Below are 25,722 nucleotides of genomic sequence, written 5' to 3' on the forward strand. Positions count from 1 at the left end.
TTTGTAATGGCAAGTGCAGGTGAAATATAAGAAAAGCATTTGTACATTAACATTAACCAGTATCCAAGGGGCTTCCTTTTGGTACACAGCAGTTCACATGTTTGGGCCTACAGTCCTTTCATTTATTTTCTGTCAGTCTAGAATGAACGTACTAATTTTGTGCTAACACACTGTATTTTATTTACTAAAGTCCCAGGGTTTAGGGTTTTTTAACTATTATTTGGCTTTGAAAACTATTATGAAACTAAAATATATTTTTGAAAGTCTAGCTTTCTGTTCTGTTTTAGAGTCTTACTTTTGTGCCTGCGCAAATGCATTCCTAATTCTTTTTGTCTGTGTCATAGTACATGCATACCATATTGCTTATCCAGTACTAGGAAATCATTAAACATTTCTAAGGACAAAAGTACATTGAATGATACTTAGCAACATAAATTAGAAATGGTAAAATAATTTGATACAAAACAGCATAGTTGCCAACATATATTGGGGCTATTTCAGTATAGCTTGCCATTTATATATAAACCATACATAAATGGCTATTTTTTATCCTTCTCAACAAGACAGATCTTAAAGGGATGGTTAAGAGCATACTAGTTCACCTATTCATGTACAAAAGTACACTGGGAAAGGGAGAGGTTTACATACAATTTACCATAGCAGAGTACCGTTAAAGGACAAATCCTCCCTCTAAGATGGTGGCAACTATTTTTTTCCCTATAGATGAAGTGTTCATGGAAAATTTAAACATCTGATTCAATGCTAGGCATTTTCTTATACACACGTCTATTGCTACAGGAATTTAAAACCCTTGGAGTTGAGTACAAGCTATTCCTATTTGCAACATAAGGCAAAACATGCTCTGAAATGTACATGTCATTATGGATCCGACCATCCCTGGAACAGTATGATGCAGTAGATTTTATGGATGACCTTAAATAATTATCATGTCTTCCTCTTGTTGGTAATGAATATTTATAAAGATCAGCTGGGCTTCGCCTAAGAGATAAGTGCTGGTCATCACCATACGAGTGCAGAAAGGGATTATCATCTGAGTGAACAGGATACAGGGACTTGCTCCGCTTACTGTCCTCTAGAGCACGAGTTAAAGTCGAGGCCTTGTTGCTCAACAGTTTGCTTGAGGGAACACTAAACATGCTTGCATATGGACTACTTTGTAGAAATTTCTCTCTTTCTTTCAAGCTTATACTACGAGAAGGTCTTCCAATATCAATTTCCCTGGACTTATCGGCGATATTATCAAAAGAATGTTGCCTGCTAATCCTCAACTTATTTTTTTTATGATATTGCAGAGCATTATTTTGTGACCAACTATGGTCATATATTTCTTCAGGAAGTGATAAGTTCGTTGTATCCTGCAGCATCTGATCTTCTTCAATATCATAGAGGTTCCCCACCCGCAAGCACGCGTCACATTTATAGGGAGACCTGCTCAAATAGTGTCCCGCATAAGTGGGCACATTGGAAAGACAGCTCCTGCAGTGGGTGGAATTCTGCCTGTATCTATCGTTCATGTCAACCAGGGAAGCATTTTTATCTTTCAACGTGTAGTGCTTTGCATAAAGTTTATACTGGTCATTGTTTGGAAGACTGTCTTCATTATGCAAGGGAGTCCTGTTAGCATGTTCTGCTTTCCTGTAGTTGTCATTGTGATCTTGATAAACATCAGGAAACTCTATAGTTTCTGGAAGGACAATGTTTTCGATGTACTGAGGTGTGTCCAAGCGGAATCCTGGCTCCTTGTCAGCATCAATCGTGTAGATTTTATCCCGTGGAGAGCTCTGTTTGGTTTTCAGATATGTCAGTTCCACTTCACTACAGTCTTTTGGGTATTTTGATGCTACTGTCCTTTTTTTGAAATTGTCCTTGGTTTTGTGGTGCTTGTTGTTGTTTTCAGGTTCCATATGGCAAGTAGCTCGGCTTGATGTCTCCGATACATCTGAATGGACAATTTCTTCAGGAAGATATCTTTGGCTTTTCACTGAAAGCTGCCTGTTTTCATCTGACCCGTCTTCTCTCTGGGAACCTTGGCTCTGACGTACAGATTCCTGACGTAATGATTCGACAGATTTCCTCCAAAGCTGCCTGGGTCTGGAGTTCATTTTGGCTTCTGTTGTTACTGCAACCTCTACTGTATTTGGATTAGACTCATTCAGCGTAAGAGGATGCTGACCTTGGAAAACATAGTTGTTAAGATTGTCTTTGTGTCGATTGCCAGGAAGTGTTTGCAGTTCACTCATGTTGTCACCAAAAAAGTTGTCCTTTGTCTGAAAGGGTCTGTTATCAGAAAATACCAAGTTTCCCTTATCCATGACCATATCCATAATCAAGGAACCCCTCTGAATAAAATCAGCTGTTCTTTTGGGGGAGTTAATTCTTGAAGGATTGATATTGGTCATATTTTTCGCTGTTCGCAGTAGTTTTAACATGTTGGTTTGGGAATTGGTCAAAGTAAAGTCAGGAGACTTCTTTTTTTCTTCAATGTGTACTCCATGAATGCAGCTGTAGATACCCTGTAATATGAGTAATACAAAACAAATTAAATCACTAGGTGTAAATTTTAAGTACTTCCATTCTTTTTTTTTTTATTAACAATAAAGAACAATTAAACATTGCTTATCTAATGACTGGAAAGATTATAAGTACTTGTCTATTCTTTTAACATTTCCTTACATTGATAGGGGAGAATAATTTCTGCCATATCTGTCAGCACTCTAAATGAGAAAAATTGCCAGTATTTTACAAACCAATAGTCTTTGTTGGCCTCCAATGCTTATTCCAGAAAACAAGATTAGAGTGTACCCCAAAAGGCTTCCTAGTTCCATCACAAAATGTAACTAATCTTCAGTAATGGAAACTCCATTCAGCCTGCAGACAGGATATTTTCTTGGAGGTCAAGGTTTTCACTTTCACTGAAATAAAAAGGCTTCTAGTCATGGTATTTTCACTTTTCTGTTTCCCATCCTAGTACCTACGAAAAAATCCCAGCTTTTTCTAAAGCCTGAACTTGAGTTCATTTTGAGCAAAAGGCTGAAGCCCACCTTTTCATTCTGACTTTTTCAGTCACTCCTGTGAGCTCAATTGACATTTCTGACCCTGTGAACCTGTAATTCTCAGAAATCTGCCTTTGAAATAAGTACTTATTTTTCCCTGCATTGGTTAGAAGAATTTCATATGTAAAAGGCCAAAAGTATAAAGTTCAAATGTAAAATGTGGAGGTTAAAGTGTATATGCTTTTGCAGACAATGCCCAACGGGGTAGGGCAGAGTATTTTTAATGTAGTTCCAATACACTCCAATTCACTCAACAGAGTAACTTCAGTACATTTTAAAGCAATTAGGCATTTTTGTATAATTCTAGTTTATCCTCAGCTATATTAAAAAACAGCAAAATCAATTACCTCATGAAAGCACTGTGTGTTCAAAAAAAAAAAAAGACAAAACCAACTCATTTGTCAAAAATATAAGAACAAGCATATATTTCCCTTATTTTACAACAAGTATCACTTATTAGATATGTAAATCCACTTTGGGTTTGCTAAAGTTACCATTAAAACCTGTCTTAGTGTCTAACTAAAGGAAGATGACGCTTGTGTTTGACCTCTTCTCATACTTTATTCAAGTTTGCGATCAAGAAAAGCTTATAAAAATACTCCAGTATATTTTTATCACTTAAAATCCACTTGTTTAAGAAATACAGAAAACTGAGAGCTAATGTCTGTCATCAATTTAGTATTTATTTTGTTTGGATTTTTTGGTGAATATTAATCCTGTATCTGAGCAGCTCTACAATTTCTTCATAAAAATTTCCCCTAAATGTATTAGTTTGCAGCATTTGATTACTGATTATCCTAGCATATGACAATTCATACCCTAGAATAAAATCCAGAGGAGAAAAGAGAACATCCTAAGTCCATTGACTACTCTAGAGCATCACACTGATGCTCTAACATGTACTTCAAATATCCAAGCTGAAATAAAAGGAAAGATAATGTTTTAGAGAGGCATCACTTATTCTGTCTGTTGCCTGAAGGGGGAAAAATGTAAAAAAAAAAAAAAAAAACAAAAAAAAAACAAAAAAACAAAAAAAACCCAAAAATTAATTAAAAAGTAATACTAACCCTGCTGATTGAGAACAACAGTCCTGGCCTATCTGAGCAGACTCCCGTGAAGCAGAATCTAAGTTTCCAGTAGAATAAGTGCTCCCAGACAAAGGTTATTAAACTGAGTGCCATGGCTGCTGCAAGCATGTAAAACACTCCTGCCATGTTGTCAATGTCCAGCTGGCTGCTCATGACTTCGTTCTTCTCGTTGTGGCAAATACCAGTCAGCCACAGGGTTTCTAGCTCTTCCATTTCCCCTAGGGAGAGCAAGCAGTCAAACCAGTTAGAATGCAAAAATTACTGCTCACAATATTCAAAAGCCTTTGCAAGTTTAAAAATACAGCACCATTTAATGCTTCATTTGTGGAGCACTTTAGTCTTATCTAATAAGGATTTGCAAGTACAGCAGATTTCAACTCACAGCACCCTAGTTTCAGATATCCTCAGATTTCATAAATTATGTGGGAAGCCGGTTGCTCTAGAAAGCAGGATCTGTGATTTGGGTAAAACTTTCTTCTGCTTGCTGTCATTAGTACCACTTGGAGCGTGGAGGGTTCCCATCCCAGGGGATTCCTCTGCCCCATCCACGAGAGCTGCGTTTGGTGCACACTCAGACCCAGAAAGCTCCTCCCGTCTCGGTCCAACAGATGCCATGGGTCCTGCTGCTGTGGGCAGGTCCAGCCGGTCAGTAAGCCCGTGTGTGCACTCCAGAGGTGCCGATGTACACACAACCCCCCTCCAGACAGCAGTGCCATTAGCAGCACCCACATACCACTCACATACACAAATAATCCGGCCTGATTCTCCTCCTCCTGCCCAGCTGAGGAGGACTGAAGTTTGCTAGTGAACACATACACCATCACTCATGAGATTCACAAACACACCACTATACACAGACCTCTCACACTGGGCTAAGTCTGTGCAATACCTCTGCCCAGACCCTAAACACCCCTTACCCAGCCACTGGCTTGGACCTCGGGTCTTTCCAGAAGTCCCCTGACAATTCACATCTGCCCCCACACTCATAAGCACTGAACGGAAAACAAGATCACATCAAAACCAGCTAGGAATCTAGTTTAGTAAAGAGATGGGACCAGCTGTAGTGGTCAGACACAGGGCTCAGTCAGACGAGCATCCTGTTACACAACCAGGCTCTCTTACATCCCCTCCTCTCCATTTTCCTACGCTTCTTCCTCCCTGATGGACTCTGACCCCTCCCTTTAGCCCTTCCCTTAAACATCACAAAACAAATTTCACGTGTTCTCACACTGCCTTAAAATATGACATAAGAAGTTTGTTCTTTCCTGTGAGACCCATGATAACCTTATTTCCCCTTTTTGTATAAGTTGCAACATTCTGGCAGAACCTCTACTGACATATCTGGTCTCTGCTATTGTCTTTGGCATCTCTTGATCCCTAGGGTTTGGGTAGGTAGGGATATGATTTATTAGTGTTTTTGTCTCTTGCTTTATTTTTTGTTGAATAGCCACTAACGAGATAACCTCTTGAACAATCTTAGAATCCAGGTATCTACACACCCTTTACATCCACATATCCCTTCCATAACAAATTTTTACTCCAGCCTCCCAGCCCAAGATGATGGGTTTTTAATTTTAAAAGATAGAACATCCAAACAACAAACATTAAATGTCAAGTTTAAAAATTCAGCAGGAGCAGTAGCAGCCAGGTCCTGCAGTTGGCCGCCCTAGACGCTGCACCGGGCCGTCACTGCAGTAGCCATTAGTCACATTTCCTCTCATTGCTGGCTGCGTTTCAGTAATAGGTAAATTGATTCAGAGATGCAGTTTTCAACCAATTTCTGATCTAAAGACATTTTAGAAAGAAAAGACATTATTTATAAAATCTTTATGGTTTTCTTCCCAGTAATACTTTTTTTTTTTAATGGCAAAGCAATGATAATCACCAACACTGGATGTAAACTCACCCAAAGCATTATTTCTGCAGGTTAGAGTAACACTACATTGGAAATGGAAAGTTTGACGCGCTTTACCTGTACAGCACATGCAGCAAGTAGGACAAACAGCTCTATATGATGCAGCGTTAAGAAAGTCTATTGCATTTTGTACACCACCTGTTTTCTATAGAAACGGTGTCTATAGTGTCACTTAATGCTTGGATACTTGCAGGAACACAGTATGCCCCTTTTCCTATTTAAGTTTCTTTTTTATTATTTTTATTGTAATAGTGGTATCTTTCAAATACAGTTATCCTGGCTTTCTGTCTCTCCATTGTCTGTTTTCCCCCAGAGACCCAGGTGATACAGTAACTGCACACCCTTCCTGCGTCACATACTCCCAGCCCTCTCTCTGACGGTGCCCTGGACCCTTCCCCCTGCTCCCTCCTGGCCCTCTGGACCATCCAGCCTTTCTTCTTACAGTCTCCTCTGGCCTTTCGCTGCCTCCTCAGCAGCAGCAGAAAAACAAATGGCATTACCACACATCTGAAACAGAGCATTCCTGGTTTCTGGTTCTGACCATGCCACATCCTTACTGCCGTGAAAACACTTCACTTACTTAGAGCTAAGGAAGCAGATCCGCTCTCTCCTTCTGTTGTGTATTCTTAGTCTTAAAATCTGTATTTCACCAATGAGATTTGGCCTCAGATGAAGGACGCCATCACTTAGCAGTGGTTGCAAGAAACTGTAATTGTTCCTGCCAAGACTGATTTTGATATTGAATGATATTATTAATTTTCAAATGTTTTGTGTTGTTCTTACTGAAAAGCATTGCATGTGCATACATGCTTTTTTTCACTCTTGTGGATGTGGTCAGCTGAGTAATTCTATTACTATTTTTAATGACATAAACTCAGTGTTTCTAGAAGATACAGCAGGCAATACAGTGGTTCAGAAAGGGAAGCGCCGAGTCAGGTGGCTTGGTGTATCTCCCAGTTTAGGTTATGGCTTCAATTTACAAAAAAAATTACAGTGCTCAATCTTCAAAATACCTAAGAGCATCCCCAAAGAAGAAAGTAAATCCTAATAAATCTTTAAAGTCTTCTGATCCAGGACACAGGGACAATAAATTATTAATTGTAACAGTATAGATATCGCACACTGTCACTACATAGATCATTGGGGTTCATTATTTCATTTCAATATCTTAGCACATTTGGATTTCTTTTGTTCTGCTAAACCTCAGTGGACTGTTCCTCTCGTCTCTCTTTCAAGTCCTCCCCAAGGTCTATGAATAAAACTCACAGAGGCTATAGAACAGAAAGAACTCAAGCCCAAAGAGAGCAATATTTCTGGTTTGTGCATTGGTAGCCGGAGCTCTGACAATCAGCCCTCATTACTTCCCACAGGAAAATTCACATCTCCCAAGATTGTCAAACTTCAGTTTGATTTGACTGCTGTGCCCTTTTACAATTCATAACAAAACTCACAAAGGAATTTAAACCTCTCTTTTATTTCTGTTTCCTGTGTGTTTCCTTCCCTCTGGCATGAACATCTAAAGTAACTATTGATAATCCGCTAACCTTTCCAAAAACGTCACTACAGAAACACACCAAGCTTGTTTTGAGTGGAGATAAATGACGATGCCCTGGCAAGCTGCAAAGAAAAAAAAGCATGCCAGAGTCTCGCAGATCCCGCTGTTGCAATATCCCTTCCATTACATGACAGTGACAGAAATCACTGTTAATTAATACCCAGAAGTAACTCACAATTTTCTAGATCACAAGGCACTATGAGTCATTGGTTTGTCATAGTTATGAAATGATATTATCTGGGAATGGACAGATTAGACTGGTAATTCTGGTCTATATGTATAAATCAGTTACCATCTACAGTTTATATTTATATACATGTGTGTATACACACAGAAACAGACAGACAAAACAGTTACTAATTTAATTGTAATAACATTTCAGCAGAGCTGACCCTATAAAACTGGCAAAAATGCCCAATCTATTTATTGCTCTTCCTGCTCATTACTTTTTTACCTAAGATACTTGCAGAAGGTATAATGTTTCATATTTAACCTTTTTTATAATTTGAATTTCAAATTAAAATACATGTGGTTTTACAATGCATTAGGATATTATTTTTATTACAAAAACCTCAGGTATGAGGAATTTTTTTAACTGAGGTGTCAATTCATTTCTAATAAAAATCAGTCATTTCCAAACTTGGCCTGGAGTTGGAATTCAAAACATTGAACTTTGAGGCTAGTTAAACTTTCATGCGGGGGGGAAAAAAAAAAAAAAAAAAAAAAAGTATAAAAGAATCAAGTTCTTTTGCAGGAATGTTGTCTTTCAAATCCTTTTGGTGGTCTAACTTGTGAGGTGGATGCATAGGGTGATGACACCTATAGCAACACACTACTAGGCACTGGAAAGGCCAGAATTTTGTAACTATTAGGCATTGGAGAGTTCAGTCATCTCCACGCGTGTGTAATTTTAATTAGCAAGTAAGAGCTCAAAAATTTTCCATAAAAAGACCTTGGAAATCTAAGTCAGCAACCTCAGTATATATAAATGCCAGACCTCAATGAACCAAGGGTTAATGGGGTTCAAGTCTGCATCTAATACGGGCAGTCTCAAGTTACTTACAATTAGTAATCAGACTTATTTTAAGGCTTTTTGTTTTCACTTCAGATACTTACCAAAAGGAATGTAAAGCCACAATCATTTTCTACATGCATCCATGTGTGGATGAGATTAACTATTAAATGAATAGTCACAGATTTCAGCACAGTACACCATGACACTAGCACAAGATTAGAAAATGAACAGTTCTAATACATTTGATAAAAAAAAAAAATAGGGTTTATTTTCTGTTTAATATGGTCACAGTATATTTAACCTGCAAAATTTACAAATAACTGTATGGTGTCTACATTAAGATATTTTAAAAATTCCTACAGTGCTGTATCATAAAAAGTTTGCCTCATTTATAGTGTAAGATATACACTATAAGGTATAAGCGAGTATTTTAAAGATCCATATTTCAGGCAGTGTTGAGCCTCTACACTATTCACCCAAAACACAGTATGGTCTTCTCCAATAAAACGCAGAATTCCAGCTCTCTCAGAGGTAATTCAGGACTATTTACACGATGTTTTCAGGTTACAGCACAAACAGTACTCAGATCCCTTTGTGTTTCGCTTGGGTTTTTTCCTGTCAAGAAGCCATTAAATAAAAGTTACCAGGGGGAAGAATAAGCAGCTACATACAAACAATGATTACAGTCAAAGCATTGACTGAGTGGAAAAGGAAACAGAAATGGTCCTTGTGAAGAATTTACTATTTACTTCTGTTTCACTTATCTACATTCTCCGCAGGAAGAGTTATTCTATCCGATGAGTAATTACATTAATTTTACAAGATTTGTAATTGGAAAATCAACTTTTTAGATTTGATTCTGTTATTATCCTTCAAATGATCAAAGTAAATTGCTAAATAATTTGCTTTAATATTTCTATAAGCACTGAAGTCTATAATTCACTGAGTTCTTATTTTTCTTCTTTGAAAGACAGATGTTTTCTGCCCTACTTTAACAATGTAGGTTAAAGCCATAATTTCCTGGGGATAATAACTGATCGTTCACAGGCTGCCTCAACTACTTCCTTACCCCTACTCTGGAGGGGTATTTTCATCAAGTTCTTACCTTAATTTTAACCTATTTAATTATTCTCACACATGAAGGAAGAAGAAATCTATTTGATATGTCCCTTCTGGATCCAGGAAAAGAGTGCCAGCCTGTACCTTCACCTTATTGCAAACCAAAACTTGGCATTGAGGTGCCAACAGAACATAAGAGAAACAGCAAACTAAAACAAGCTGAGGAAAAAATAATCTAATGGGAGTTTTTCTGGCAGTGGCATTTCTAAAATGGACTATTGCTCTCTTGAGCGTGGGTGAGGGATTGGGTTTACACAGCAAGATCCATTGCACAAAGGCACTTGGAACCACCTGAGCTGTGGAAACCCCCAGTGCTGGACACGCCTGCACCGGTGCCAGGTCCCGCAGCAGGCGTATCAGGCAACTGCATGGCAGGTCACCCTCCTCTGCCTCCAAAAAATATTGCCTGGCATGAGAGCTGTCTGGAAAAATTAATTCTCCCCTACACTGTGTTGCTTTACACACTGCAACCATCCTTAAGCGTGGTCTGCACATTCTGCAGGAGAAGCAAGGAAGAGATGCTTTGTCCAAGCAGAGGAAGCCAAGCTGCAGCCCATCTTTGTTGTTTTATTGGTTAAGTACAACAGACTTCTAGTGTCAGCACATCCCCTAGGACTTGCATAAGGTGCAGGGCAGGAGGAGGACACTCCAGTAGGAGATCACAGCGCATGTGACAGAGCAGAAGGTGCACGAAGAAGCAGGCTGGTATTGATGGTATAAGGGGTGGTGACTCTTGCGCAAAGCGCTAACCTGAGGTTCAGCCTGAGGAGCCAGCATGCAAGTAAAGAAAACTGACATAAAACAATTATAGATCTGGAATAAAAGGGTTAAATATGTGCTTTCACATTGGTCAGATGTAGGGCATCATCTTCAAAAGACTGTGGCTGTGCTAGAAGAATCATCTGCTTCTTCAGACTGGACAAACAGCAGTTGCCAAATTTAGGGACAGACTTTCACACTTACTCTGCTGAGAACTCTCACAAAGTGATGGAGGAGGAAGGTGCACCCCATCACTTGGAGACACTAACATAAGAGGGTCTTTACCCTGAATGGAGGACTCAGAAGCCACATGGGTTGATGTGTGTTTGGCTCAATGAGCTCATGAATTTCCATATGACCTAGTTAGATGACCCACACAGCACATTTCAGAGAACAGATTACATAAAAGTACAGCAACTGTTTGAATTCAGTCTGGATCTCCCAAAACAGTATCTCTTACTCTTATTTTCTGAGTTATTTCCCCCTGTAAAAATAACAAGAGGAACACAGATGAGTGACAGCAATAAACTTATTGTGAGCTAATGACTGCACTCTGCATGTCCCCATTAGTTAAGGATGAATTAACAGAACTGCTAAGCACGACTTTCAGCATTACAGTCCCTCTAACTCTTGTTCAGCTACACAAACACCCTCCACTTATACGCTCACACTCTCCAGTCACATTTGTTCCACCCACTGCTTAAGGAGGCCACTAAATATATAAACAGAAAATCACTGAGATTGTGGGTGTATTCTGCCTGAGCAGCATGCACTGAAAATATGTCCTTATAATCACATCCGTATTTCCTTCTTGGTCTTTAACGGTCCCTGTGAGTCACACTGCTCCACTTCCTTATAATCTCAACAGCGATTTGGAAGGCTTATGCTAAAATATGAAAAAATAGCGAAGAGCTTTCCTCTTCCAAATGTAAGGGGGCAAATCTTATTTCCACAGTTACCTATTACCCCTAAGGAGTGGGAAGCAATTAGCCACCCAGGAAAATATCTCTTCGTGTACTAAGCCATCCTAAGAGCACACAAAGATTAACCAGAACAGAAACTTATTAGGAAGGGGAATAACAGACTCTTTCTGGACACGCAAATCGAAACCAGTTTTCTTCTTTACATCTCTGCCTCCAATTGCTTTAAAGGTTGCAGCTTTAAGGGCTAAGGTCTTAACACAGTGATACATACCATCTGCCCCTCTTCTCCTGGAGACCTCTTCCCAGGCCTTCATTTGAACTGAGCCCATGACCTCCAGGCACACAATAGGTTACAAATACCTCACATGCAGTAGATGTTTGACCTGGTCAGCTGGCTGGTGTTCTCCTACTGCTTCCCAGACTTGTCCTCTTTACCCAGCATTTTCTGTTCCCTGCTTCCATCCATTTCTGCTGTCATGCATCTGTTATCCCTCTGTTCTGCTGCATCCCCCATAGCTAAAGGCTCCTTACTGGCTTCCTCTCCATCCTGTGCACACTCTGAAGCCCTCTTACTCTCTTAATCCCAAAGCAGCTTTGTCATTTGCAGTTTAATAATGTCATTCGCTCATAAAAACAAAAACAAAAAAAAAAGACAGAAAGAAAAATAAATTCTCCTCATCTACTAGGCACCAGTGATTCTGCCCCAAAGCTCAAAGACATGGTGCTATAGGTTTCAAAAGCAATGTCTTTCAAACTACTTTGCAGGATATTTTTAGAAAAGTACCACTCTGCTTTAAATGGCACCATCCAGCCCAAGCCAGAGGAGTATTAGCAATACCTGGGCCTTCAGACAGCTGGCCAAAAGTTCTTGCTATGGAAGGCTGGAGGAACACGAGTGCCTTCGCAAATGTTGCAGCTATAGACTTGCTAAATTATGCAGGCTGTGTGCCTGAGCCTTTACTGCACTTATCAAATGGCAAGCTAGCACAAAAAAAAAGCAGTTGACAGCTGCTAGGGTAACATGCTGGATTGCGGGTATGTCAGCCTGCCCAGCTGCTCTTTACAGAGGTTTATAAAAGAGATCAAAGTGTGTATCATGCAATTCTTCAGTGCACAACAGTTCTGTTCTGCCACATTCCTGTGGCTGTGGGCAGAAGATCCCAAAAAATGATGGTGCTGCTTCTTAGCAGCTGTATCACTTTGGTTGCTTTTGAACTGCTGAGTGCTTCTGTTTCTCAACAGAAGAATGAGAAATAGTCTTCTGTGTCTCAGTAGAAATATTTTTATTTCTCTGTCAAAAAACAATGGAAGTTTTGACTAGTGACCACAGTAAGCCAAAAAAAAAAAAAAGCACAAACACCGCTGCACGTTAGAGAATTACCCTGATCAACTACTTTAAACAAAACTGCAGATGCTATTCATGAACTGGAAGTTTTTGCAGATAATGTGATGTACAGATAAGATGTGCAAAGCCAGAAATTCACTATTACTATGCTTCACTCATATCCTTTATACAAGAAAAAGCAACCCCTAACTTTTTATATTGAAAAGATTCAGTGTTCCAAAGCAATTAATCTTATACTAACAAATGCATATTAATCTCAGCTTCCTATGAACCGGGCTATGTATATGAACCTGTACAGATCAAGTGTCTCAATCTTTGAGACAACTGAGTGGCTATTCTTTTAATTCCTCAGCAACTCCTTCCCACCTTCCTTCCCTCTCTTTTCCTCTTCGTTAGAGTAACAAATATGCCATCTTGTAGACAGTTTCCTTCCACTGAGACTTCAGAGCTGCTTTCACAATGTCATTGTTAATTGTCAGTATAATTTGTCCACCCAGTAGAACTATCCTCAGGATCACAACACTACTCCTGTAGATACATATAAACTATCCAGTCTAAGCTTAAAGTTATCCCTAACACATAGCTACATCCCTCTGTATTTACCTGATTTTTTTTTTTTTCTCAGTACCAGCAAGATAAAAAAGAGGGTTCAAAGCCATTGACTTGAATGCAGAAAAAAGCACTGTGCTTTGGAAAGTATGAAAAGATGTTCATGCATGAACAAGTCATTAATACTTCAGTTGGATGTTTTACATCAGCAAAGAAGAGAGAAAGGGTTCACTGTGCAAAAATTTCATTTCAATGTGTAAGTGAACTGTCTTGGACAGGAGAGTGAGATAGAAGAAGCAAGAGAAGAATCAAATGAAAAAAATCACAGGAGAAAGACATATGCAGAGCAAGCTGAAAGCTCTAAAATGCATTTCAAAAGGCTGTACCAGTACTGTATAAACGTAAGAGACAAGATAGTGGGTTTTTGTAGGTGCAATCAGATATACTTTTAAACTAATTACTTGGTCTTATCCAAATATCTAGTATAATCCAAAAGGTTCTCTCCCCTTGTTAACATAATATTCAAATCATTAAATTGTGTTTGTTCAACTCATTACAATTTTTTTTTCTTACAGTTATGAAACTCATTAGATTTATAATCATTCATGAAAATTATTCCATACTGTGATTAATGTTGTATTACATATACTGAATAATAATTCAATACGACCATGCACTTTGCTGTTTTATAGGCTTAGTCTTAGGGAATGATAAATTCTGCAGAGGTTATACATGTGAGAAGTATTTCTGCCTTCATTGGTGTTTGCCTTTTTACTTAAACCACCTCATTCAGGCTCCACTGAGGCCTTCCCAGGAGTATCATCTTAAGATAAAACTTTTCCCCTAACCATACTTGCTTTTAGTCTAGATAACTTCAAGAGATTTTTAGTGACACAGCAAAAATGATGTCGGTCTGAACTCTAGGTTCAGCCCTTCTAATTCCCTAAAACAGAGTTACGTAAGTTCGTAGCTCAAAAGACTGCTCACGTAGATTACAAAATCAGGTCAATGCTAGTTCTAGGCAATCACTCTTTACATTTAATTTCTGAGCGTTTTGTTCCAGTTCACCTGCAATATACTTTATAAATCAGTAGGAGAAATTTCTACCTCAATATCATTCTTAGCGTTTTTTTCGGTTGTTCTTTTTTTCCTCCCCATTTGTTTGGTTGTTTGTTGTTTTTTTATTTTTTCCTGAAAATTATCATCTAGACCTGTGACACAATGAAGTGAGACAAGGTAGCAAACATTCCTGGGTCTAAAGGAAACATACCTACAATCATTCCTACCCATCATATATGTCCAACTGCTATTCTCTTTAACAGTGCCCAGACCATTTTCTCAATAAATATAGGCATCCTTTACAAGAGAAAATGAACATTTTAGTGTTCATCAGTTGTCCAGAGTACCTTCTAAAGGTATTGAAAAAAAACACTGAAAACATGCCATAAATACGTTCACAGTCCCCATGGTTTGTGCATTCAAAACTTTTGCTTATCTTCTGAAGTAATATCTGAGCAACATGAACATGGGAGCAGACATTTTATGACAAGGTTTCATTCACCTGTGTGCCATCTGTATCTTCTGTAATTCTATAACTTATTTATATAGAAGGTTTAATACCTAGCTTCATAGACAATCCATTTGTATTATTTTCAGCTACTAAAAATGGGTTAAAGATATAAGCATTCAGATGCTATATAAATCCACAGGTTAAAATGTAAATATATGCTAAGATTTTCCCTTCTTTCCTCCCATCCATTTTGTTTTCTCACTGATACTCGAAGTGATGCATAAAAATGCAGTACCTTTAGTATTTTGATGAGATTTTTCTTGAATAACTTCAAATACTTTCCCTTCTATTTCATTTATTTTCTTGCCCTGTGATTTCATTTCTTTTTGTTGGATGAGAAGTATCAAAAATGATGAAACAGTAAGCATGAAGAAAGTGGAAAGTGAAAAGAATTAACAACTCCGCGATGCTCTGGCAACATCTAGAGGGGTTAGCCCACAACTGAGAAAGACACCTCAGATCCTCCTTCAGGCTACAGAAGCATTTTCTTCTTTAGTATGGGCCAAATAATCCAACTTCTCTGATTCAACTTCCCCATCTAAAAATGGGTCAGAATTACAGCACCAAACACTTCTTAACAATATTACACAAATAGAAAAATATTCCATGCACAAAATATTCACAAATAGAAAAATAAACCAAAGATTTTAGCCAATTAATTGCAATTGTTTATAACAAGAATATGTAATTGCTTCAAACCTAGCTATTATGGGTCATATATTTATTCCTTAGCAGATGTAAAGTAATATTTCTTCCATAAGCCTCTCTAAATAGAACAGATCAATAACGATGACACTAGTATCTCTATATATAAAAATGCATCAGTCATGATGATTACATGTCTTCCAGTCACTTAGTATTATAATAGGAAAAAAAAAAAATCCATGTGCTGGAAGACTAACACTCACTGTCTCCAGTATGAAAATCAATGTCTTGATTCTTATGAAACAGGAGCCCACTATGCTAAGGTCCTGCACTTTGCCATTTAAACTGCTCTATTATACAGAAATTTGCCATTCTTAGTCTCAATGACATGCTATCAGTGACCTTAAGTGCATATTTATTTTTTCACAAAGCCCTCTTTTTCACTGACAGAGAAATGCAAAGTTAACACATGTATCTATGAAAAAAAATACATCCAAATGATCATGTTACACACACCACATTCCAATCTGGACTAAAGGATTTTAGTCAGTCATAATATAAAATTTTTTGAACCACCATAATTTTATTCACATGCACACATGAAAGGCATGATGTTTCACTGTGGCACAGAAACACTTCTACAATCAAAACGTAGCTCAAGCCTTATGTAGCGAATGAGTTATTATTACTGTCTACAAATATATCAAGTACGTGCATTAAGTTTTCTTCTTCTGCAGGGCAGAAGTGCCAAGAGGACCTACAATTCTTCTATTTTTGTGTTAGAATGAAAAATTGCTGTTTGAAATCCAATAAAAGCCTACTTCAATTCCATAAACATTCTTTTACCACAAGGTTAAATTAATCCATCCTAGATTAGGGATCACTCACACCAGTTCAGACCTGAGCTAAACATTTCTAAATAGCAAAACCGTCATGCTGAAAGATACCTTATCTACCAAGTAAAAACTCCTGAGAAATTGCTCAAAGGCAAAAAAAAAAAAAAAAAAAAAAAAAATACATTTAGAAATGTTCTATAACATTGAGTCCACTGTTGCTTTGTGATGTATACAAAACCACTTTCTGAAAATAGATGCAAATGTCCTTCGTGGTGAGGTGAGTTAGGAGAAGAGAATTCCTGTCTCAGCACTGAACTCATTTGTTTTGCATTTTCTTGGGTTTTTTAAAGACTAAGAGAAAATAGTAAAAGGCTCAGAGCTACTAAAGCTAAATTAACTGTGCATACATAGAGAAAAAGAAAGGACAAAAGAATGTCCCTACCATCTCCAACAAACTGAAGGAGGGCTAGATCAATTTGTCTCTTCCAAGGTGATCCTTTCTGAAGAGCTATTCCGTAGCCCGTAGTGGCAAAGATGTATCCACTCCCTATTGTGACAAGTTTGCAGCCTTCATCTCTTCCAGCCTTGTAATTCAGCACTGCTGCATCATAGATGAAAGCATCCAACTTCCTGAAATAAAAGAAAATATTTTACAAACCAAATCATTAGGGACAGCTGTTGTCAGACTTCCTTTGTCCTTGATGTTAGGACCCTGTTGAATATCAGATGGATTCTTTGATATCATTAATTACATATCCTGCTCTGCTGTATCTAAAATTAACAAAAGGCATCTATTTTAGTGAGGGGAAAGTAGGACACAGTTTTGCATTTCTATTTTAAGGGATGCTGTTAGAAAGTACTGAGCAGGAGAAACCAAGCTACAAAATGTCTTGCCCTGTTATCTTTGTATCTTTGCTCTCAAAATGGAGAATAAATATCTTGAGATGCAAAATTATCTCCAAAAAGAACCCAAATTACAATAGGGAATTTAGAGTTGAAACAATAACCAATTCACTTATTTAAAATACTGAATGAAAATGTGATTTCATCAGTTTCCCATACACACTCTTATTTTCTGTCTCTTTCCAAAAATAAACAATGAAGGTGGAGGTCAAGTTCTTCCTAAGACAGAGGAAAGTACTGGAGCATATCTGATACAGTTATTTAAACCCTGTTTCAAAATTATAGAAAATAATAATTATGATTTGCAGTTCCAAACATATTATTTGTGTGCCTGGAGCACAGAAGGAATAAAAAGTTCTTGTGGAAAATTTCAAACCTTTCAGCCCACCCACCTAAAAATATAAGAATGGGATAGCCCCGTTCTCTAAGGTATACAGGGAACACAACAAAACAGAAGAAAACAAAATCAGTAAGGAAAGGAAAAGAGGCAGTCTCCTTCAGGGATAATTTTTAAGCAAGAGTTAGAAGCGACAGGTGCGTGGACATTTCACAAATGAAGCCAGCAAAAGTGCATATACAAGAAGACGAGGCCATGTGGAAGGACAGCAGTACTTGCCAGCAGTAGACCTCAAAGACAAGATATTCTTAGACCTGCAGAAATTCATATGCAATCTTCAAAAGGAAAAAGATAAAACTTAAGCTTATTTTGTATTTTTGCCCTCATCTGCATCCAAAACCTTTAATTTATTATTTCTACCACTTACACAAGACTAGCAGACTGCAGATGCAATAGGAAAAAACTATCATCTCAGCCCAAACCCCACCTAAATGATGCACTAAACCAAAGTGATTATGGCCCCCAGTAACACACTCTCCCTTTTCAACATCTTTGCACATCCCATAGGAGTCAGAGGAATGGGGTGGACACAGCTACACAATCAGCTTCACATGTTGGCGTAGGAGGAGTCTTCACCCTGCCACCCTGGCTGCACTGCAGCTCCCAGGCACTGCTGGCCCTGCCTGCTGGCCTTTGAAGAACCACAACGCATTACTATGGAGCACTGCTGAAATCTTCTGACGGGATGCCAATGACAGAGGCTGGCAAAATGCTGCTCATAAACAGCTGGGATCTGTCTTCATGGAAAGGGAATTATAAAAATAAATTAATTGTGGCCGAAAGAGATACAAGAGCATCAACTTCAATTATATTATATAATTATGTACCAGTTGTGAATTCTGTTGCTGTTGAAGTTTTGGAATCACACTTGCCACTAGCTAAAATCAATTTATGTTGATAAAGCTTTTCATTTTTATCCACAGAGCAGAGCAAGACCTAGGCATATCAAATTTTGTCTACTGACAGAAAAGAAAGTACTTTCATGCACAACATAATTCAATGTTTGTTCTTAAATAATCAATCAACATATTCATACAGAATCCTAGCGTTTGCAGAACACTAGATCGGATAGCAAAAATGTGGCACTAAAAATACCCCTATCCGTCTGACATTAAATCAAAAGAAATACCAGGAGAAAGCGAGGTTGTTGGATTTTGTTTGCTGTCATGAAAAAGTGAAGTTCCTGTCACTGCTTACTGTACTTTATTGCTTCCCTTCAAGGATACTTATGCCAACAGTCACCACTCAAATCAGCAAATTGGAATTTAGTGAGTAGCTAATTTAGAGAACGTACAGGTGGCTCATGCGACCATTAAATGAAATAGCTGGGCTCTCCTTTCCTTTGTTTTTCCACCCTTCCCTAAAACTCAGTTGCTGCAATCCTCAGCTTAAAAGTCAGCTTAGTTCCATCAATGCTAAAAGTCTGACTCTCTCCTTCCTTTAAATGGGTAATTTAACATGGAGAAAACAATTGCTAAATATCTGGTAGGTCACGTGTCACAGATTCCACCCAGAAATAAGATATGGATGGCTACCTAACACTGAGGGTAAGCAAACTGGAAATAGCCAAGAGGCTATTGGGGTATTGCTTAGCCTGCAGTCTTCAACACAAGGCCAGACAGTCTTCTAAGTGACATGCTCCCATTCAGCACTTTGGAGACAATCTTTGGTTTGTGTAGGGAGAAAGAACAAAAATCCACATCCTTTGGGCAGGCACACAAGGGGAAAAAAGAAAACCGCCTGCCATACCCTCAAGATATTTGTAACATTTCTGATCTACAGCAGACAATTACTGTAACATACAATCCAACCTCACGCTTTTAGATCGCTGCGGTTATCTGTGGGGCAGGAAGGATACTTCCCCTCTCAGTGGATGCCTTTGGCTCAGGCAAGGGATTGGAAGGTAACACTCCTCCCTGTAGGTACTGACACTGCTGCACCAAGCAGATCTAAGTTAAAACACACTCTAGAATTTGTAATCTGTTTATTCTGGGATTTATAATTTCACAATGTAAGCATATAAAACACATGCTGGTAAACACAGAAAACAGAGTCAGCTCTTCTTCTGTCAAAATAGACTCAGTCAGAAAGACAGAGGGAAAAGGTAACTGCTAAAGACTCAGGGCAAAAGCCTTGTGAACCTCTGAGAAAACATGCTCTTCATATGCAGCTTGCCTCCTTTCTTAACGAGCAGTGTAGTAAAACCTTGGGACAGAAAGACAAGGCACAGTCACAGTTTCTCTCACTCACTGCGGACCCCCTCCCTGGTATCCCACAGAGACTGGCATCAACTGCGGTGAGCACACACAGGGAAAGCAGGTTCTGAAGATGCAGAAGGCTTTGCTTTTGAAGGTTTGCTCTGTACTACTTCATAAGGTCACAATAAATTTAATTCAGCAAATTGACTTAAAAACATGAGGTACTTATTTGGCAGATGCTGAGTGCTGAAAGGTTCTGTTGTCACTTGCTGCCCAGTGTCTGAAATGAAAATCAAAAAGTTGTTTGCCCTGAAAAACTCTTGCTGTCTATAAATACAAACTCACACTCAGAAAATATTTTCTCCATTTCCAACATAAATCTTATAACCTCTCAAGGCTTAATTATCTCTTCACCGTGTGCTCATTATGGAAGTACTATTTCTTGCAAAGCAAAGCTTCAGAACATGATGTGCCCCTGGAACGTAGGCAGGGAGTAACAGGCCACGAAGAAAGCTCTCAGATATTAGGGCAACCAACTCTTCCATCACTGGGAGGTGAATTTCCTGACACTCTGAATTTTTAAGAACTTTCAGACAGCTTTAAACATTCCTCAGTAAGATTTTCCAAAAACTGAGAGAGTAAAACCTGGGCAAGTCTGAAAATTTGATCCTTTCCTAGTTGTTTGCAAAGACGGCAGTGAGTGTCAGCTCCAGAAGAAGGCAAAGCTGGCATTTGCACAGGCCAGCAGGCTGCTGGGGCTGCAGAGGACTTTGCTTCCTGCTATGTCCATGAGAGGAAAGGCACATCTGCTGTTTTGCTTGGCACTGATGGAAAAGCCAGGCTGTACATACAGTGGTGACTGCTGGACGCTGTAGCCCATCCTTGTTTTGTCGTTCTCAAGGCAGGACTGGCAAGCCTGGATCTGTGCTCCAGAGCATCCTTTTGCTCTCTCTTCTTTTTCTACAGACAGACTCACAAGTCCCAGGGTCTTTGTTTTTGTGGCAGCAAAATTCAACTGTGCTACGGAGCTGAGAAGCTTTGTATCAGTCTGAGCGCTAACCACTCTGCTAAGTTACACATTTTCTGTAAAACAGCGTAACACGCTGAGTACAGCACCCCACAACACGGAAGGCTCATAGCCTCCTGCAAACCTGAGTTATGTAAAAATGAATCAACTAACTTGTCATTTCAGTGCAGCCACTTCAGGGGGCAAAAAGCTTTGTCACATTGTGTAGGCTTAAATAAACTGCTAAGAATTATTAGAAAGATGAAAGAGAACTATAGAAACTGGAATGCAGCAAGAAACAAGATTTATAACTGCCATGAGCCAGCCAAGCGCACCAGGCATCTTCAATGAATGCAGAGGAGCAGGACTACAGTGTTATGAGTCATCTGAGCAACTAGCACCTTTGTAAACTTCCTCAGAACTGCTGCAACAATCCTGGGCAGGAGAGAAAATAAACATTTTGGAATATTTATGTGAGAGAGACTACAAAGCGAAATCTCCTTCATTACCTGGCAAGCACAAAGAGGAAAGGGGGTGCGGAGAATTAGAGCTCACACAGCATAGAACATCAGGTGTTATAAAATTACTAATTGGAACAGTTCTAAAAAAACCCAAAAGAGCATTATTGAATGTAATCATTTGAAGTGGGAGATCTGTGAAAAACAAATGCGGACAGTCTTGTATCTATATATTTATGAGTCACCAAGAAGTATAAGATTTGAAAAATCAGAATAGTTATTGCAAAAGCCCATTCTGTAAAGTGTGGCTGTACACATGCAAAAATGCCTGTGTAAAGAAAATAAAAGTTAGAGGAAAAGGTACAGAAGTCATTTCAGACAAACTGAAAACACTTCCCCATATTTTTCCCTATCTCTATTATTGGTACATACTTTTCACCACATTCCTATGATGAATATTGAAAAGCAGGATTAGGAAAATGTCCCTTCATCAGTCATAGCCTCTTCCCAACAACAGAGCGATAGCCCATTTGGAAAATGGTACTTTGCTTCCTTAACCAACTACATGATTCTGCAGTGATTTTTTTTTCTTGATGGAAAGAAGAGGGAAAAATCTAAAAAGGCAATCTGCTCGGTAGTTCTGGAGACCCCAGCAGTAATCCAGCACCTTAGAAATCAATCCCTCTCAATTACTGTATGTCCTGCTGTGACCTGTGTCGTAGTATTTAGAAAGTGAGCGGGATGTGTTAATGCAGTCCTGCTTATTCACATTCTTCTATTTTACTGTCAAGCTCTGGAGTCTATGGAACACATAATCTTGTGTTTCCATTGAGAAACCGGAGCATAACTGAAGTCACTTGCCAGTTTTCAGTTACTGCAGTAAATCCAAACATACAATATCTACAGCAGAATTAATTTCTTTCTAAAGTGGGTATCGTTCGGTGCAGTGTTCATCTGTCAGATCCAGGACATTAACTTTAGAATCATTTTTTCTCTTTCTCTTTTCTATATGTTTTCTAACACCCTAAATATGTTCTTTTCACAGCCAGGCAAAAGCTGCTTATTATTAGTAACACATATTTGACTTACACAAAACCAGAATGCATGTAATAGATGAAGTGCACCATCATAGCAATTAGCTTGCATTACATTTTGCTGCAAACAGCTGTATCTCAATGACTTTTCTACATTATTTTTTATAAAGAGTACCTTTGAACCCAAATATGCACATTCTGAGGCTTGTTCTGAAAAATTAAAGGTCGTTTACATATTTAAGAATAATTATCCATTATAAATTATATAAATTCTATTCTGAGGAAAGTTAATTAAATCCAAGCTATTTTTGAAATTTCTCTAAGTGACTTAAAAAAAAAAATTATTCCTCAAATTTGGTTGCAAATAAATGCAAATGATTCTACAAAATTATTACATAGTAAGTGTCATAACTATTTACTAAGGCTCCAGTCATGTCTTTTGAAAGCACAGTATCTGAAATTACTGTCTTCTTACAAATATCAGACTGCAGTCAGTGAATCCTCAAACAGTATGTAGAACACTACCTTTACCCTCCCCCTCATCATCAGGAACAATTTTACCTATTAAAGTTTTGTCTCCTAAACATTATTTTCAAAACATTCTGAAAAAAAATACTACTTTTCAACTTTTTTGCTTTTAAAAGTAAAACACATTGTCTGCAGAACAGATACCTTAACACGACTCTTAAGTAGTATTTATAATTCGATTTTAGACAAAAAAAACTGGTATCCACTTAAGGCTGGATTAAACATATGCATATATTTTAGAGACCATCAATACCATTGCTGAGAAGGCAGCAAGTGCAAAAATAGCAGCTCCAAAAGATGATTTACATTACAGATTCACAGATGTACTACAAATTTAATAATTTACATTTTATCCGTTCTTTATCCGCAGAAGGGATAAAAGAAAGTATGTCAGGAGTTCACGGCGAGAGACACAATGTCATTTGTGTGTGTCTCAAGCTATGTCCAGGGGCTCTAGTGCCAAAAGGTCACTGGAATGACACAGCAATCACAGGGAGGGAAGGCTGCTCTGAAGGATGAAGCTTCAATGGAAGTGCTCTAAAGTGACACTTTGATATTGCTGGAGTAAGAGAACCAGATATTTAACCTTTAGCATGAAGGACTGATGATTTTTTTCTACCCAGTTTAGACTAAAATGCATTTCAGGTTATCTGATGGCACTTCATCACCAGCAGTGACTTTATCTTGTAGCACATACTCAAATAGCTCCACGCAAATCTTAAGTTCACATACAGTGGATGAATTTCTTGACATCAACAATTCATTAGGGGGAAATTTAATGACCACCTCCTCTGCAACAATGCAGGTTAGCAGAGTTTAACCCAGTTAAATGATGAACTCATTAGCAGGGAATGAGCTTTCAAATTTTCTCCCAGCTCAAACTATCCTCACTTCAATCTTCACACAGAAAACACAGACACAAAATGTGAAAGAGAAAGCTCTGACAGACATTAACACCATCATGAGAGATTGTGGAGGCCTCACCTCACCTGTCAGGGCAATCTCAGGCTGCCAGAAAAGCCGCTGTGAATCCTCCTGAATCACTTGGCTGTGGTCACCTGAATAGGCACGTTCGCCCCCTCACTCACAGGAGCTCCCATTCACCATCCCTCTGTCCACCCACCTTCCCAGTCCCTGAGACATTTCCCTTAGCAACAAAATAATGGAAAATCTAGTGTGCCTTTATGATTAATTTATGCAATGGAATAGTGTCCCACTTCAAGTCTCAGAAGCCAAGCAATGAAGTATTTGCAAAGCGTCAGTTTATCAAAACATAAAATTTGAAGAGTTGAGTAGGGGGAATATATTTTTAGATTAAAGGTTTTGTCCCAGTTACAATAGCATAATGAAGGATAAATTCAGCACATTTCACCAAGCACCTGATCTCATCTTCAAATCAAATGAATACTGAAACTTAGAATAGCTTCTTCTCAAAAGAAGAGGGGTTAGATGGGATATAGCTACTTTCACCTGTCCATTTTAGTTCCAGGTATTTTAAAATATTTAACAACATTAGATAAATAACTACATTACCTAAAAAATTGTAATATAGACACAGGAGATAATATTTAAAAAAAATAAATCAGAAGAGCACTCAGGTACTGAGTAAAGGAATTAAACATAAATTACTATATTTTCTTTCTTAGAGGCAAGTTGCTATGGATCAGCTAAATGGGAGAGATAGGCTATTTTCTTAAAAAAAAAAAAAAAAAAAAAAACACCACAAAAAAACCACCAAACATAAAAACCAACCAACCAAGCAAAACACAAAAGTGCAGCTTCCCCAGACACTTCAATAAATGCCTCCTCAAGTCCCAATAACCTTCTAAATGCCAATATTAGTATTTGCCTGTTCTTCAAAGCCTGTAAGAACCAATCTCCCCTAGAAAGTCCCCTAGAACAGCACATTAGGTTCTACACAGTCCGTTATTTATTTAGACTTTTCAATACATGTGTAAGAAATACAAGAATGTAAGAATAACTGCGTTTCCTGAAAGGACAGTAAGGGATGGGGAAACAGGGATTAGCCATCAGAAAAACTGGTGCCAGAAAATCCTGGCAGAAATGGAAAAGCCACAGGACGTCTTTATCTCTGTGCTGCCAGCTGGGTGGCACTTTGTAGTCCAAACCCTTCACTCTGCTCACTTTACCAGCAAGAGCAGGAAAGCTATGCTGATTCAAACACACATTTCTTTTAAGCTATTAGATTTCAGAATTGATACTTCAGTGAACAAATCCTCGGAAGAACGCTCCTAGATGGAACAGCAAATTGCAAATATTTTCGTATCTCTGCAGTTTTTTGGCACAATAGCAGTTGCCCAGTTGCAACCCAGCTTTCCAATTCCTAGGTTGGGTGACTACACTTGTAACATCAATTGAAAATCATTCCCCTCAGAGTTAACACCAAAGTGAATATTAGAACAAACACTGAAATAAACATAAGAGTGAAGTCCAAAAAAAAAACCATCATCATGTAAATTGAAATTAAGCTACCCCAGCCATCTGATGTCAAACTCAATGAAGCTACTGATCGTGAAAGCTGCCTGAACCCAGCCAACCAGGAGAGAAAATACTGAATGGGCCAAACTGTTTTGCAGAAATTTTTGAGGGTTTTTTTAGAGAATTTTGGGAAGAAAACTGTTATTCACATTATTAGCTCCTTCAGATGGTTTTAAGCAAAGTGTATTTGTACAATAATTTAGTACTTACTGTCAAAATTGATAGCGATAAATAGACATTCTGGGGCATAGCAAACATCTTGCTCTCCCAGGGAGTTTTGGATCTTTGTTCAATGTTCTTTGACTT

The 25,722-nt window shown here is 38.4% G+C and overlaps 1 protein-coding gene across 1 annotated transcript in view; it reads right to left on the reverse strand.

The window, feature by feature from the left end:
* Positions 1-724: 724 nt before the first annotated feature.
* The window catches only part of GRIN2A (glutamate ionotropic receptor NMDA type subunit 2A), a 173,013-nt gene continuing 148,015 nt past the window's right edge, over positions 725-25,722 (reverse strand). The window contains exons 10-12 of the mRNA XM_086759680.1: positions 16,836-17,023; positions 4,142-4,380; positions 725-2,534 (exon numbers count right to left, since the gene is read on the reverse strand). Of these exons, the coding sequence (XP_086615806.1) occupies positions 744-2,534; positions 4,142-4,380; positions 16,836-17,023 (2,218 nt within the window). The 3' untranslated portion in view covers positions 725-743. The remainder of the gene's footprint in view (positions 2,535-4,141; positions 4,381-16,835; positions 17,024-25,722) is intronic.

This window comes from Chlamydotis macqueenii, chromosome 15, assembly GCF_036417535.1.
Source record: "Chlamydotis macqueenii isolate bChlMac1 chromosome 15, bChlMac1.mat, whole genome shotgun sequence".
Taxonomy (NCBI): Eukaryota; Metazoa; Chordata; class Aves; order Otidiformes; family Otididae; genus Chlamydotis; species Chlamydotis macqueenii.